The 17,552-nt window shown below is 39.5% G+C and overlaps 1 protein-coding gene across 2 annotated transcripts in view; it reads left to right on the forward strand.

Annotated features, from left to right (window-relative positions):
- Positions 1–17,552, forward strand: part of arhgef10la (Rho guanine nucleotide exchange factor (GEF) 10-like a) — a 112,225-nt gene that overhangs the window by 7,911 nt on the left and 86,762 nt on the right. For both annotated transcript variants that reach the window (XM_072381604.1, XM_072381603.1), the window contains exons 2-9: positions 2,771–3,055; positions 4,872–4,899; positions 10,079–10,248; positions 12,286–12,381; positions 12,475–12,602; positions 13,848–13,943; positions 14,667–14,775; positions 15,799–15,899. In XM_072381604.1, coding sequence (XP_072237705.1) covers positions 2,776–3,055; positions 4,872–4,899; positions 10,079–10,248; positions 12,286–12,381; positions 12,475–12,602; positions 13,848–13,943; positions 14,667–14,775; positions 15,799–15,899 — 1,008 coding nt within the window. In that variant the 5' untranslated portion in view covers positions 2,771–2,775. The remainder of the gene's footprint in view (positions 1–2,770; positions 3,056–4,871; positions 4,900–10,078; positions 10,249–12,285; positions 12,382–12,474; positions 12,603–13,847; positions 13,944–14,666; positions 14,776–15,798; positions 15,900–17,552) is intronic.

Raw genomic sequence — 17,552 nt, forward strand, 5'->3', positions numbered from 1 at the left:
GATTAGTCTTAAAGTTTTACTTCAGATGTTTATTAGCAAGCAGCTTCCCAATAGCCACAAGAGGTTGAATATGGACAGAAAACAAAAGCTGCTTGCGTTCTTCAAACGTGGATTCCAGATTCAAAGCCATCCCCATTTTTGGAATGTGGAGCAAACACGCAGCAAGTCTGAACTGAGCAGTCGGCAAATAATAAAAGACAAAGAAAGACAAAAAGCACAACATGGCAGTCATTTTATACAGGTTTAACAAAAACTGCCAACAATAATTATTGTATCCAGAATGACGTGTTTTTGGGAAGTCTTCCCGTGCAGCCCTCCCATGTTCAGCCACCTCCGCTCCATGCCGTCGCTTTTCCAAAGAAGCCTACCGCCCTAAACGCCCTATCAGGCCCAGCAATGTTTCAGCACAGAAAGCAGTGTAGTGCTGCTCAAAATGCAAAGCAGATGCTGGACTGTGCAGTGCTACACTAACACATAGAGAAGCAGAGCCCGCACATCATAGAAAATCCCCTCTTTGTAAATCAATGACAGAACTGTGAGCGCACACTAAATATCTCGAGGGAAGGAGCATCATGGAAAATTCTCATAATTCTCTTAAAAATGGATCATACTTAGAATACGTAAACAAATCTAGAATTTGATGCAAGCAACGTACACAAAAAATGAAAAAAAAGTCTGGGAGAGACAAAGAAAGACAGCAACGTTATATGTAATATAACATATGCAAGTAACAGGAAATTTCTACAATCAGCAGGTCTGTTGGTGACTGGTGAGGGTGTCCGGACTGAAGATAAAGGGCAAGGCAAGGCAAATGTATTCATATAGCACATTGTACCAGCAAACTGATTTACATGGATCATAAAAGCATTAAGCTCAATTTAAAGTAAAACAATAAAAAGTAAAGCAGGATGAGAGCATTTACCTTTTCAACAAAGGGAGAAGCCCTCTGGCAGCACTCCATGACAAATCATCATGCCGCCACGATAAATATGCCACATGGGCGTGGAAGTAAAACTGTATTAAACAGAGAGGAAGCCAGACATCAGTTCAATAACAGAAAAATAGCGTGTTGTGTGGTCAGAAGAGTCCATGTTTCAGCTACTTTTGAGAAGACTGAACGCTACATGCCAAACACGCTCATCCAGGCTGTCCTCACCAAAAAGCAGCAGTGCCCACTGCACTGGTGACATCATTGATTCAGAGGCGTAGAACGGAACCTTTGAGAGACATCTGCCACCATCAGAGCAACATCTTTATGTGGGACAGTGCCAGGCTTATTCTGCGCGACTGAGAACTATCTGTGACTTGACGATTAAGACTCCTGCACGTGCAATGCTGCCATAATATTCGCACCATTCCACGATTAGCACAAGCAGGACACTGAAAATGAATCACATTTTACAACATAGACAAGTCATGCTTGGATTCGATGTTTATATACATTTCCCATCCCTTAAAATGTATTTAGAAAATGTCAAGGCTGCTGCGCATGCTTTGACTGATGAGATGAAATCAGCCTCCTGGATAATTGGGGTCTAAAGTGTCAGGGCACATGTTTTCTGTGAGTGTGTGGAGATAACTTAATTAATCTGCTGCTAAGCCTCTTCAGACTTTAATTCAACTGTCTTTCTAATCGCCATATGTTAAATTTACAGTGCTTGGCACATAGTGTAACTATGTCTATTTCCAGATACACTTGGGACATCAAGTAATGTGTACAGTATTTCCATTTTATTTCAGTATGTACGCAAAAAGATCCCAGAAAAGAACATTGTATTACATGCACTGAAGAATATTTCCTTGCAAACACTCTGAGTTAGCAGTTGGTTCAGTGTTGTTTAGTATAATATCCATTTTTATCTCAAGTCTATGTTTACGTAGCTGTTTTGTTAAGCAGCTTTGGTATGTTTATAGAGATAAGAGAACATTCCAGTCTTCAGTCCATTTATTCAAATAATTCCTAGTAAACTGAAAGGGGGAGATAAAGCAAAATATCCAGTATCGTGCATGTTGGTTCATATCAAGTGCAGCTTATCGGTTGCAGGTTGCAATGCTTGTACTTTGAATTTGTGGTAGAGAAAATTTTGAAGGGTTTAAACCCTTAAAAATGAACATTTGTTGACTTCATTACTCTTCATTATTCTTTGAGATTGTAGAAGACATACAATTGTGTCATTTTAGGCCCGAAATAACTTTTATCGTAATTGATGGCGTATCGATATGGCATATCTTCTAATTTCTGTAAATAAACCCAAATAAAACTTCAGTTATTTAAGGAACAAAGCAGTGAAAACAGGTGGACACGAAGAGGAAATTCCTGCAAGACATCTGAAAGTTACAGAAACTGCTTGAAATGAGACATTTTTAATGTATTTGACATATGATACGTAATTTTACGTTGGCTAACATTACAATTATGCAAATGAGAAGCTGATAAGGAGTAGATATTCTAATAGCCAAGTAAAGGCAAATAAATTATGGAAGTTAGAACAGCTATTGTAATTTGTAGATATGACTATTTCATAAAGTAGCCAATACATTTCACAGAAGTACACTTTAAAAGTAGATGTTTTCAATGTATTTTGACATAATGTTTCACATTTGAATAAACCTTTATTAGCAACACTGTGCTGAGATTTGATCTTTTATTTTGACTGTAAATATGTTCTGTATTTGTTCGTCACTTGTAATGTGTGATATAGTTATTTTTTGTTGACAGTATCTGCACAGAGACTTTGCTGAAAGACATTTTTTGCTGACACTTTTTCAGCAATCATGTCTACTATGACGCCTAACCAACCACCAAAAGAGGATGAGGACGATGACGAGCAAGGGGAAGAGTTTGTGTTTGATGACAGCACAGATGAGGAGAAAACTATGGAAGACAGTAAAGAAAACATCCCACACTATGCCCAGGTGTTAAAAAAAGAGGACAGTGAGGCACCAGCTGGTGTATCACTGACAGCCACAGAGAGCACACAGCTTCCTAAATCTTCACCGCCTGCTGGACCAGAGGGGATTACCGCCAGTGATGTGGTTTCAATACCCGACACAGGTAACTAATTGTTAAGAATGATACTGTATATTGCTATATTCATACTGAGACTGAATTTGTCTTGGTTCTTCATTAGAGATAATAGTTAGCAGCGGTGGATGTTGTACCTGAGATTTTTTACTAAGTAAAATATATACTGAAAATTTTAGAAGAATAAGATTTACTTTATTGATAAAATTATATTTCAATGTACTTGGAAATGCTTGCAAAAACATCCATACTTTACTGACTTATTAGCCTACACAAAGTATGGCTACATAGTTTAGAAGTATAGAAGTAAAAAAACAACTGTAATTTAAATGAGCCAATTTGTCGTTTTATTTTCCAGTATCGAGCTTTACTCTTTCAAAGGGGCTTTTCATCACCTACTTAATGGTATCTTCTGTGTAACGGACGTAAAATTGCGCTTCCATCCAGTCTTGTGGTAATTCAGTTATTGATTTACGGATTCTGACTCCCAGTAAGAGATCAAACAAGCCAACCGCCCAAATGTTAGAATTTTAGTAACTTTATATAGATGGATCATGAAGAATTGATTCATTGATTCATTCATTGGCGCTATTCATAGTGTAGGACCTCATTTTTTAATCGTATTTTTTTAATTTTATAATATGCTTTGAGGTTAAAGCTTCATGTTATCTGTTGTGGCCAAAAAAAATAAACTACTTCAGTAGTTAATGAATGCAGGCTTTAAGTAGGTAAAGAAAATCCCTCTTCTCTTGTCCCATTAGTGAAAATTTTAAATGAAAACGCAGACACAGGAAGAGCAAAGACAATGCAATTTTATTCATTTCAACCCTTGCAAATGAACTCACTAGGCTGATTAAATCCTATTTAGATTTAATCAGTGGAAACACTTTTGTAATGTAGTGGTTAGAGTTGCTGTAATTACTACAGCCAATAGCCTTTCAGCATTTACATCATCATCAAACTGCTCGGGGGCATAATAATTAACAACCACTTGCTCCACTGTAGTACACTAACTTGTCTTGGATAGGCTGGCTCTGAGATCTAAACTAAATGTTTCTTTAGTTTATGTAATCTGATCAATTTTCCATAGCCATGGGTGACTTCAGATAGTTGTATATGGTTTTAATCTCTATTTAACAAGATTTGACTGTGCCTTGAGGCAGACAGGCATTAAAGAGAAGTGTTAACTTTCCCCTTAATTGGATGAAGTTATGTATAAGTATGATGTATTTACTACCTGGATCATGTTGCCAAACAGGCGCTGGTAATTACATGCCCTGATAAAGCGAGAGATTTAGGTCTTGGAGAGGTTCTGTTGGACAAAGTGAAGCGATTAGTTCTTAATTAAAAAGCTTTTCTACCAAGTCTATGTGTGGTAATCCGTTAAGTAGGGTGTGAAGATGCGTTGGGGAATCCTGGGTGACGATGATAATGTGTTGTGGAGGTCTGTTATGTAATTGAGGGCTGAGAGCAGCTGGGATTCAGATCCCTCCCTTACCAGATGACATTAATTTACTTGATGAGATTTAAAGGAAATCGAATATAGCATTTGTTTAACAGCACCTTTCTTGTACATACCTTTGCTGCTGTGAGAATACATTACCGTCATGCAAAGTCCATTTTAGTGGCATAACCTGCATAAACATCTCAGACATACAAGCACTTGCTTTGTAATTGTTGACTTAATACAATGTATCCTTTATGTTGAAGAGCTGTAATGTTTTTGTCTATCATGTTGTAATTTTTAAAATGTAAATGAAGTGACTAAGCGGCATGTTGCTGAAACTGTGTTTCCTTTTCTTGGGAATAGTTTAACTCATGTTTGCTGTTTCCCCCATTTTGACAGATGTTCCACTTACTGAGTCACCCAGCTGGTAAGTTGCCTCTGATTTCTATCACAGTATGAGGAAAATTACTAAAGGGCGGTGCGCAAAGTAAACTCACCACAACAGCGCATCAGTATCATGTCATTTAGCTTGAATAATGTCATGTTTACTTTCTATTCAAACACATAACAGTGGGTATGAAATACTGGGATGTTAGGCCACATCTGTTTTTACAGTATTTAGATGCCAGATGGCATGTCATGTATACATTGATGCTGCTGATGGAGCTCTAGAGATCACAGGGTTGCACAGTTCATAATGATGCATGCTGTATGCAAGATCAGCCATATTTGTTTTACATAAAGCAATCAGGTGAATCTTGGTGTTCAATTTAGATCATCTTTGGGCCTTATACGTACCTAAAATACACACATTCAACACATTGAAGTGAAATGTTCCTGTGGGCAAGCATTGCCAATAACAAGACCAATGCCGAGCTGCAGTTTATTTAATGGTGGCAGAATAAGGTCAGATCATAAAATGTTACCAGCCTCAACTTGAACCTTAATGAAATTGCAATGAAAGCAGCTTCCTTGAAGGTGATGGTGGCATTGAAAAAAGAATGTATTTTTGCCAGAACAATTTTTATTCATGTGATGTTATTGCACCAAACCCAACCAGGAAGTGACAAATTAGTAAACTGTTACCATGATAATTGACTGAATGTAACCAAGAAGTGGAAAAAACGGTTGGTCTCAAACTCACATCCAATGGACACACTTGACAAGGATTTTTGCTGTGATGTAAACCCTTCCTGCTGCATGTAGGGATGGTAGTTTAGAGGACATCCTTTGGGGCATATTTGATTGTATGACCAAACGAGTCATTTGCTCATTTTGATTGGAGGACTTGGGTATGACGACAAGAGGGTCGTGCATGAGTAGATATCGTACATAATCATGGTATCCAGAAGCATAAAGAACAACTTAGTTTCTGGTTAACTGGGCTGATTTAATTGTCATCTGTGTGCTCTCTCTGCTGTCATGTGCAAAAATATCAACAGCTGATTTTGACATGGCAAAATTTTTTCTGGCGACTGTTTGAATGTAGTGTTGGGGAATCGTACAGCTCAACTGGTTGTCTTGGCTGTGTGCAGAGGCCTTAGTTCCTCTACGCAGCCGGCCCGGGGGGTTGAGTCCCAGTCAGAGGCCCTCTGCATGTCTTCCCCCACTCTCTCTGCCCCCTTTCCTGTCTATCCACTGTTGAATAAAGGCCTCTAGTGCCCAAAAGAATAAAAGTACAGTGATGTGTTTGTGGTTTATAAGCTGGAATATTGTGTGTTTGAAGAGCTGCTCCCTTTTTTTCTAAGTTCATTTGTTTGTGCTTTAGAATGCAAATATAGAATTGAATCTGTCATCATTGTATTTAGCTGGTCAAAGCCAGTTTAAAGCCCTGCACATTACAGAATACTCACAGGCTCATTACAGTATGAGTGACAGCTTCCTCACCATCCCGACAGCATTGCTCCAGGGTGTGTGCACACTCTCTCTACACACATAATTCCTGGCACATGCCTGGCTTCTTCCAAACAGGGGATTGGTCTAATCTGCCAAAAGAACTGAAAACACCTGCGTAAGAATGCAGCACCATTAAGAAACAGATGTCTCAAAACCTTGCTGCATAAAACAGACGCTTACTGCTTCATTTAGTCGCTCTGGGGGTGGACGTTTTGTTGCAATTCAGGTGAAAAATACATGAGAAATTCAAGGATAACCTTCAACGTGCAAACATTAAAGTCCAAGTAATAATGAAAGTCTTTGTTGTTGATAATCTGAAAGTAATTCCAGACAAAATGTGCATGTCTGACTCAATAGGTGTATGAACAAAATTACCTCAATGCTGATGTAGTTAGACATCATCTTCTATACAATCTAGAAGCCAGTTTGCCTCAAGGCCTCCGCACAATAAAGCATCGTGTGATAGTTTATTGATTCCTCAAAGGCAACTGTCTCTTTACCTTCCCCACTCCACAGGGAGGTCAGCAGTCAAAGTCACCTACAAAGCAGCAGCCCAGGAGCTGATCAGCAGAATTAGCTTTCCAAATGATGTTTTAGCCAGAAGGTGAGCTGGAGCTCAGCCAGCCATCTTATTTGATTGCCCCAAGCGTACAGAATTATATGAGCCTATATGAAATGATAAGAAATAAACCCTGTAACATAGCCACCTGCTTAACTTTTACCAATTTTTATACCACATTTCACACATTATCTGTTTTTTGTTTATTCCAGATAAAGCCAGATAAAGTAAAGACAAAGACAAATACTCTTTGGTTCACATCTTGTTAGTCATCCTGGTCCAGCCTCTATTTCCTGTTAGATGAAGTCATGCAGGGGCCCTAATTTTGATGTCAGTCCCCACCTGTGATTCTCGGATGTGTGCTCCGAAACCTCTTGTCCTAGTTGACTTCAGGGTTTGGATTCCTGTGGGCTTTCCTTTGCTGAAATGAGTGACCTGTAATTCTGTACAGGTGTTAACTTGCCTGTGTGTGTGCACATGTTTTCAGAGTACGTATGTGAGTCCATCAAAGGTTGCGTATGTGTGTGCTTGCCAGTGTTTATTTGTGTGCTCGCGATAAAGTGACTCTGAGGTCTTGGCAATTTCCCATGCAAGGGGATTTCTGCTGAGTGCACATTTCCACGTTGGTTTCCTCAATAGTCTGGCCTTTTAAAGAAGAGCTATCAATAGCAGTTTCCACAATCTAGGTGTTAAGACTGTCAGCATATCCCTCAGATCTGTCAGCAGTTTTAGAATAATATTGCCAAAATTACTTTCTGATTGTCATTGCAGAAATATGGGTTTTTCTGAGCTCTGCATTGGCAATAGTTTTGCCCGTTACAGCTATTTGGCTCAAAGCAACATTTCTTTCCTTTGACTTTATATGTGCCGGTTTGATACCAGCATGGACCTCTCGTTTTGTCCCTTGACAAATAGTTTTCATTAGACTGAGTGTGCAGGGCCATAGCAATGAAAAGAAAAATACCATGACAACGTGACATCAATGTCTCTTTTACGTAGCTCCAACCTTAGAGAGTATACATTTACTTCTTTTTTATTACTGTCTAGTCTTTTTTTCTAAACTCCACACTTTTTCCCTTGCGAAGAGACTCATTTAAAGCACCGTTACAGAGAACATGTATATTTCACAGCCAGTTTGTTTGAAGACCTCTTACCTCATTGCCTCTGTTGGGAGTGCTTTTAAACCAAAAGAAATGGGTGAAAACATCTTGTTTTCAAATATAATGAGATCCCACAAATGAAATAGTTTGGGTGCTAAGTAACTGGAATATATCATACTTAGAGTAAACCTGTGAGCGCTGTGGGAATGGTTAAACATGGGGTGGGCAGATGTTTATGGAGCAGATTTATGACCTGAGGACAAACAGAGCTTCACTAAGGTCAGCACAATGCTTGTGCAGTTTAAAAGAACAGCTTTTCCCAGGAGAGATCAGGGGCTAAACAGGTAGCGCCCTGGCGTACCTGCTGCAGGGAATGGAAACAGATGGAAGTGTGAGATTTGCATTCATGCAGCTCCCACTTTAGGCAGTGCTCAACCAAGGACTGTGTCATATGCATTGAAAAACAATTCTCGCCTCTCTTAAAATATATGATTCACTTGGGCTTATAGGCTCGGATAAGTTGCGAAGGGGTGTACAAAGATACGCCAGGATCGATGGCTACGCTGCTCAAATCACTCAAACCTGACATGAATGCGTGCCGTCAGCTGTGTATCGCCATTGTTCTGGAGCTGCTCTTTTTCCACAAAGGCAGTTTTAATGACAAGAGATCGGTTTATCATAAGAAGTGTGTTGACAAATAGTTCTTTTTTGTTTTTATGTGGGTGGAGATCACTTTTGTCCTTTAGATGGAGATAAATGATGCTGCATCATAGAAAATGCATCAAAGTAATACTGCGTCGTCTCTTGGAGCTTGATGCTGTACTGCAAATCCAAATGACTGCTATCAGCAGCTCTAATGTGACTTGCTGACAGGGCCTTATATCTTCTTCCAGATATGAGGACATGGCAAAAACATAGTCAGAGCTGAAATTACACTTTTTAAGAGGGCTTTAAACTTTAATACGAACATGCATTATTATAAGCACACATCCCAACGTAATTAATTCTGGACCAGACTATAGTACCTGTTTGTTGGGGTCTACGCAATTATCAGAACAAAGAATATCAAAGGCAGTCTTTGTGATTGACATATCATAACTTATGGTTGTGTACTGAATCTTACCCATCAGTATTCTGTAGAAGAAAAATGCCAGAGACACTGTACTGTTCTTTCTGAACAGTATCAAGTTTGGGTCCCCTCTTGTTTCTTTTTGATTCACAAGACATAGTTTACCTAGTCCTGTACCCCACAGCAAAAGTTAATGTTTGCAGGATTGTTGGATACAGATAGTTTATTTCTATTGCCATTTCATGTGAAGTAGAAGTCTGCATGACCTTCCCTCAGAGGTGCAAATGATGGCATTTTGAGGCATGTTTCCATTCAAAAAGCCAGTGGTGATTATAGTAGGTTGCACTATTAACAGGCAGTGATAAAACATGGTCTTTTTTCACTGATAATTGCTTTTAATCACTCTGAATATTTTATCATTTTCCTATACCAAATGTTCTTTGAATTTTTTCACAACCAAAAGGTCTGAACTCAAGACAAAAACCAATCTGATATCAGAATGGCTCTGAAATACACATCTTGGTAATTAATTAAGTAGTTGTTGGATACATGGTTAGAACATTTTTATTAAGTGGAGTACATTGTTTATACAGTTTAGTATTAAAAAGAAAGTCCACATTGTAGTTTGACTGTTCCACATCTGTCCTAAAATTGGTCAGTTATTTACTTTTAGATTTCCATCCAAACTATCAAATAAACAAACTGACTAAATGTATCAGGAACTCCTTTGGTGGAGCTAAAAATGTCCAGCTAGCGAATGGGGTAAAAACCACACTCCTATTTCCAAAGCAGAAAATAGAAGCACTTCAAAGACATCTTAATAATATGAGAGGAGCAACATGTGTTCTGTCAGACTTTAGGGAGTGTGCTTTTGTATGCTTGGATTGCAAAGAACTATTTCGACCCCCACCACCAGCACTCAGCCTCCCCTTCCTCTTACTCAGTGTTAGTTTAACTGTGCTAATGTTTGGGCACCTTCCAGGGCCTCAGCAGCAGCGACAGCATCCGAGCCCGGCTCTTCTGCTTGTTGCGAGGGAGAGCAGCTCCAGGGGGTTCCTGCGGTGCCGTCAGCAGTGGAGACTTTGGCTGATTCTGGAGACCGCAGCAAAGAAAGCTTCAAGGAAAGTTCTGACTCAAGGGACATCTCTGAAGGTACAAACTAAATTACCCTGACAGTAAACTGACACACCTTATGTTGTAGTTAAGGGTTTCAATACCATGCCAGAGATATTAAATCTACAGTATACCTGCCCTGGGATTCAAGCTCATTCCATCTACGTATTATGGTGTTGACACTGCAGGCTGATCTGATAGAAAACCAATTGGGCCTCCAGAGTTGCGTAAATGATACTGTGACCACACCATATTGACAATGGCAGTATAAATTGTGCACCAGTATTTTGTTAGTACTGCACATTGCATGTCCTGACCTTGATCAAATGCAGCTACAACACCATATTACAAATCTATGGTCATCGTATGGCTCATTGATTACTACTGTGAAAGGCCAGACACCCATAAAGACGCATTCAACACATATACATCCCATTCAGAAACATAACAACAGAGCCCACACTGGCTCACACACACAGTCTCTGCCATGATTTGATTTCTACACAGACATGACATGAATCCAATTAATTCAGGATGGGGATCAATAGAGATCCATTTCCATGGGGAAAATTGCTTTTGGATTTCAACTCAGTCAGCAGTGCAGCTGTTATTTGAAGGTGGCTCAGAAATGAGAAATGTTAAGGAGCCCTGCAGTGCCGAACGTTTTTTATGTCCCTCTCCTCTAATGCATTTCACACACATGCCTCTGCTTTAACTCCGGCCGCATTGTTAAACTAGTCGAATAACAAAAGTATAGTTAACCTTCTTTCCATTGCATCTAAAATAATGAAACAGAAAAGGAAACCTAACTTTGATTAAGGTAAAGGAATACTTATGTTGATCCTAATGAGAAATCCTATTCCTCGATTCATGTTTTTACAGTTGCTGCTGTGTAATTTTAGTCTTCAAACATCAGACTCCTGAATGTATTTTGCATAATATTAACCTGCTAGAGAGGGCAAATTAGTTTTATACGCTGACAGAGTGTTTAACTTTGACCAAATATACTTTCAATGGTCCATTATGAATAATGATGTATTTCCTGGTTGTTAAAGCAACCATGTGCGTTCGGTCCTTGACTTTAGTCATGGCACATGTGATTATCTGACATTTCTTTTTCTTTCTTTTCCGCTAGATTTGTTATGACTGTGTATTTTTTTTGGATTTTCAGCAGTGACACTGCGACATATGAATGAATTAGTTTACTGCAGTATTATTCTGTCATTGGAGAAAGTTAAATAAAAGTAAGAAAACACAGTGAAGAACTTTATGCTTTACTGTATTTGAAGGAAAACAAACATTCCCAAGAGGACTAGTCACCTCGCAGATATGCTCATAGCCCAAATCCAGTTGTTTTCTTCTCAAGTTCATCTTTTCTGAATGCATAAATAAAAAGAGAGTTAGATATTGAAATAATAAAGACTGCGAAGCTAATCCTCTTTTGTTAAAATGGGAAAAAGCCAATCTCTTACCATCACCAAGCTTGCTTCCAAGGTCTTTTGGAATTTTAACTGCTATAATCCATGACAGAATACACATCTCTTGTCAGATTAATTGAAAACAGTTATTGTAGCTGTTCAGGGCTTAGAAGAAAGGGCTGTAGACAAATAACAGTTTAAAACCAAATCAATAAAGCTCACTGAAGTAAATTAGGCTGAAACACTCTCAAAGCAGTTAATGACAAATCTTGCCAAGCGTGGAGATAGAATGGGTCAATACCTCAAACAAGCTGCATGTTACGTCACATGTGCAAAGCCATTAAGGCAACGTAGACAAGAGATGTGCCAGCTCTCCCTAAGGAGGAAGACCTTTTAATGCAAATGCATATGGAAATATTCAAAAGCTGTGTGAGGCCCTGAGAGCCAACTAATTTGATCTGTTCCACTTGCCCCTGAAGATTCAGGCAATGAAAAACTGCTTGTGCGTGTCTTTCTGGTTGTGCTTTTTTTCTGGAGAACAGCGAAAGAATGATCCAACAGGATTACTGAACTGGGGGGAAATCAAAGATAAAATGCAGACACTAAATTTGTCAGTTTAAAGTGAATGTGAACTTTGATGCTATTGTTTATTTGACAGATTTATGTGTGTCTGAACCTGGACCTCACACGGCAGAGGCTCTGGAGGTGATCTATGATGATGTTCCAAGTGAGGAACCCCTCTCTCCTGATGCAGGTCAGTGGCTGCACAATCATATTTGATTTCAGTTGTTTGTCCCCTCATGGTCTGCAGCCTCTGATGTGTCACTTTTTTTTTTTTGAGTAACAGATATGATCTACGAAGATGTTCAGAGAGACAGTGGTCCGCCAGTGGCAGACAACGGATGGAGCTCCAGTGAGTTTGAGAGCTACGATGAGCAATCTGATAACGAGGCCAAGCTTCCAGCAAGGATCAAGGTAGTCTGTGTGGGAATTCATTTCTGATGCATGCAAACTGTCTGTGTATTTTGTATATTTTCTGTGGCATCATGACAGACCAGGTTGTTTGGTTGGTGGGTTGGTTTACAGCACTTTAAACAGAATCAAGGAGAATATTTCATCTGCTGCTCCTCTTGTGCTGTGTTCTTTATTAATATATAGAACTGGAAAAAAACACTGTAAAGAACATGAAAAATGTATAAAAGGGCTGTCTGGGTTTCTACTATCATTGTGGGATGAAAGTCACGAGGCGTTTCTATTTGAAAAGCCTCAGATCTCCTCACCGCTTTTCTGCCAAGGATGCTGTTAATCACTGATCTGATCTGGAGTATGCTTCCTCCACATGATGGCACTGTGTGCACATTCACATTGTGCAGCCTTTTCTCTATGCTTCACCACCTTTCACTGTGGATCTCCCACTGCAGGCATAAGAAAAATTTGTAGTTGAGTCATTATTAATGTATGGATTTATACCGACCCTATGTATTTGCATGTTGAGGAGGTTTTTTTGTTTATATATGAATAACTCTGCTGTAATCCAGAGAGAATAACTCCAGAGCTAAATCAATTCCTTGATAGAAAAACAAAAAACAAAAGAGACCAAGGGTAAAAAGCTTCTTGGGTGGGACAGAAAATGAGTTGCTTAGGTAATTACAGGGAAGTGTAGTGTGAAAATCCCCCCACAGTTTTGTTCTGTTGGCATGTTTGTTTCAGGCCACTGAACAAAAGGAAGAATTCAGCTGTACTGGTTTAACAATTAATGAAAAAAAACAACCAAAAAACCTTGACTATCAGGGCCTGGCAACACTTTTAAGCGGGCACAGCCTTCATCAGAAACACATTGTTTTTAATTAGCTTCACCCAATTAATTTTTCAACACGCGTACCTGAAGTTCTCCTCTTGTTTGAGGAAACTGGGAGCTGCAATAGAGTTTGCTTATTCAAAATTAACTACCCTGTACTGCGTGCAACCGCACCAACTCCTGGGTGAATATGTGGCCATCAGTTCCCTACAGCGTGACCCCTTTGACCATAGCGATGCTCCAAGCTTGTACTCTCTGTGCTTGTGATTAATTCCCAGTGTTGCACAGCTTCTTTTGCCTTTATCACTTTGCCTCCATTTCCTTTTTCTATTTCCTTTCCCATGCTTTCCTCCTCCCTTTGGCTTTTGTGGCTAAACACAACCTGCACCCATGCCCCGCCAATGCCTGCCCCACACCTGTAGCTCACCCCTGAAGTGCATCGGCTGAGGGAACGGTGTGCCAGGACCAAACGTGAACTGGCTATGAGGCTGTCTGGAAAGCACAACTATGACATCAAGGTATATCTCCAGCGGCAAATGAACACAGATTTATCATGTCATTTCGTAGCAGAGCTTGAATCACTCTGCTATATGTTTACCAGTAGGATTGATGATCACTCAGAGCTGAAATACACCATCTGGTATGCTCAGCTGAAACAATGGCTGAATTGACTCTCTGTGCAATCCTTCTTAACTATTCCTTTTCACTGTATCTTTGCTTTGAGACTATTGATTTGTCCTTCTCTCTTTCCATGCCTGGTTCAATATCAAGACACTTCTGCGGAACACATTAAATATTTAATAATAGTCTGTGTATTTATTTCCATAAACATCAGTGCAACTTGCTCTCGATTTATGACCTACTTTCCTGAAGTAGCATCATTTAAAAATACTACCACCCTGGATATATTCAGGGTCTGCAGGGTCCAGTTGCACGGCCTTTATGATGTTAAGGGTGGAGTTTGTGGTCAGCTGAATTCTCCCACACTGAGCAAACTAGCTGATATGGATCTGCCTCTCTTACCATAATCTTTCCATGATGTGCTCACAGAGACTCTGATTAGACGCTGTACAGCGACCCACAGGGAGTCACAGATGGTGAGATTCATGATGAGCCTACTGAGTGCCACTTCTCTCTGTCTCTCTCCAGAGGAGCACCGTGGGTTATCAAGTCGCCACAGCATGGCACTTTCCGGCTGCTCTGATGCTCCTTTGTTGTTTCTATGTGCTCCTCCCAACCAGGTTCAACAGCTCATGAAGGCGGCAAGGAGCGGAACGAAGGATGGGCTTGAAAGGACCAAAATAGCCGTCATGAAGAAAGTTCCCTTCCTGCAGAGAAAAGATCAAATGGGTAATTGAGGAAATTCTGGAAACTTAGTCAGTCTTTGCTGGCTTTTGTGGATGAAAGTTTGGTTATTTTTAGTTATGGATTTTTGAAGATGATGTTTTGGGATTCCTTACAGCTGACACTTTGAATTATAGGCAGTTGCTTTCGTATAAAGCTAGCCAAGCAAAAGCAGTGTTTGAGGTAGATAGAGTAGAAAGTCTTACCTTTTCCTAATGCAAATCCCTTCAGGGATAAATGAAGGAGCTGCAAAAAAGAGATCTCAGTGATTATAACAAGAATAAATGAAAAAAAACATTTTTCTCATTTTCTGTCAGACTTTGTGGGTGATCAAAGTTTCTTATATGTAAGAAAGGATGAAGCACCCCATGTGTTATCATATAGGTTGTGTTAGAGGAATCCACTCCTAACAATGGAGAGAGATTAGCATCCATTAACTGAGAGTCAAGCAGCCTCATAAACCATAGATTCCAACCCAAGCCTCAAACAAATCCCCAAGCCATCACAAAGAGGTAAAGAGGACAGTGCGGCTATTTTTAGTTACTGTATTGATTGAGGAAAATGTGCACAGCATTGTATTTCTTTTCCAAAAAGCCTCTGTTATCATTCCAAAGTCTTTAATTGGAGTGTTGGAAGCCTCTGGAATCAATGTTTTCATGGCTATGGGTGAAGTGTTTTTTTTTTGGAACTGTTGAATTTCTTTGTGCCAATGCAGAGATGAGAGTGTGCTGGATTGTGTTTGTCTTCTTTACTCCTACATTGTTGTTTTGATTTTTTTCTAAAGGATTCTGTGCCCTGCCCTCTGTATTTCTCACATTTTGTCGCTCTCTCTTCTTCTTTAGAGGAAATTTATGTGTCTTCATTTTTTTAGAGGTAATAAACTTAGTTTGTCGCAGTGTGACTCCAGCTACTCTGATATCTGAAGACTGCCTTTTTGATGCTCCCTGTCCTTGTCGCACATAAATACTCATTCACACTCACTCATTCACGCTCTGTATGTGCCTCCTTTTTCATTTCTGAAATCTACAGAGGAGGAGGATGACGCTGGATACCTGGATGTGGCCGTATCAGAGGTGAAGCATCCTCCCCCACAGCTGAGCCCGATGCCAGAGGGCCTGACCAGCCACCAGGTACGCCTGACAGCAGCACAGTCTCATGTGTAAATGTATAAAATCTACTTTGGTTCACAGCTCAGGACCGAGGACTTTTACTAGAAAGGCTGTAAAATTGTGAGATTGCAATGTTTCTTTGGGAGTATTGTTGGGGAGAAACTTGGCACTTTGGCAAATTGAGAATGGAGCTTTCTAACGTGAGGTGAATGTTGTGAAAGGGTCTGTTTGAACCCAAACACAACAATAAAAGTAAACTGTGACCAAAAATAAAACCAAAAATCTAAAAATAAACAGGACACGAACTCCTGCCTGCTGTATGTAAATCATGTGAATTATACACGATCAATTCTCCAACTCCTCTTGTAGGGCTTAGGTTGTCTGTATAGAGCAAGTCATTTGAAGGAAATGTTGGTGAGAAATAGATAGCCTTTTTTTTGCTGTGGCAGTAACTGCATGTAAACTACATCATTTTTTATTACAGCACCACTGTTTGTTTATTTATTTATTGTATTGTAGCCTGCATGCATGGTTAATTTATGTTACCTATTACTAGAAAAGCTGTGATTATGTGTCAAATTGAAAATAGTGCAAAGGCAATTTACTAAATGTTGAAAATTAGAAAGTGTATTATTATTATTTTTTTCATAAATGTCAGTAACACATTGCAAAAAAGTTAGTCCTGGGGCAAGTTTACATGGCGTTGCATCACAGGGGGTTTGAGACGTGTGAAGGCCAGTTTAGTAGTTATGAAAGTGAAAGGATTTCCCATTCTTTCAAGATATAAATTTCAGTTATTCAGCATTTTGGAGCCTCCATTTTGGGCCCCATATTTTTTTGTTTTATAATGCGGTAAAACTTTTCATCAGATGACAGGTCTGGACTGCAGGCGAGCTGGTTTATGAGCAGGAATATTTCACTACAGAGCCAATGCTGTTGTTATATGTGCAGAATGCAGATTGCCATTGTTTTGAAGAATTAAAGAAACTTTTCTCTGAATAAGATATTACCTGGATGGCAGCCTGTGCTGATCAGAAATCTGCAAATATTGTTCAGCAATAATGATGCCCTCGGAGATGTGCATGCTCCTCATGTCATGTGCATTAATGCACCCCCATGTCATCACAGATCCCAGCTTTAGAACTCCATGCCAACAACAAGTTAGATGGTCCCTCTTTTCTTTAGCCAAGAGTGTGTGGCGTGTGTAATTTTCAAAAAGAATTCCTAATTTGGATTAATCAGACTACAGGACAGTTTCTCACATTGACTCTGTCCATCTGAAATGCTCTTGTGTCCAGAGAAGGCAAAGGTACTTCTAGAATTAGCGAAATTATTATTTTTTTTTCGAACGGTGAGTAGAGTTTTAATTGTCATTTGTGGATGCATCAAACTGTGTTCACTCACAATAGTTTTCAAGTGTTTCTAGGCCTGACCATTCCATAGGTAACAGCTGTAGGATTAGTCTTTTATTCTGTGGAAGTAGTCATTTGTTACTTCGTGCTTTTACATTCCTATATGCTTTAAACATTGTAAGCTGTTTGGAGAAGTAGTGTGTTTTTTAACAGCTAGAAGAGCTGCTTTGTGTGATAGGACATCCAGTGATTCAGCTCTCAGATGGAGTCCTCATTCAAACAGTTCAACTCATCTCAAAGTCTTTTTCTCAGGCGACTGAGG

The sequence above is a fragment of the Leuresthes tenuis genome, unplaced genomic scaffold (genome assembly GCF_036924035.1).
Source record: "Leuresthes tenuis unplaced genomic scaffold, fLeuTen1.0.hap1 SCAF_3, whole genome shotgun sequence".
In the NCBI taxonomy this organism is placed as follows: domain Eukaryota; kingdom Metazoa; phylum Chordata; class Actinopteri; order Atheriniformes; family Atherinopsidae; genus Leuresthes; species Leuresthes tenuis.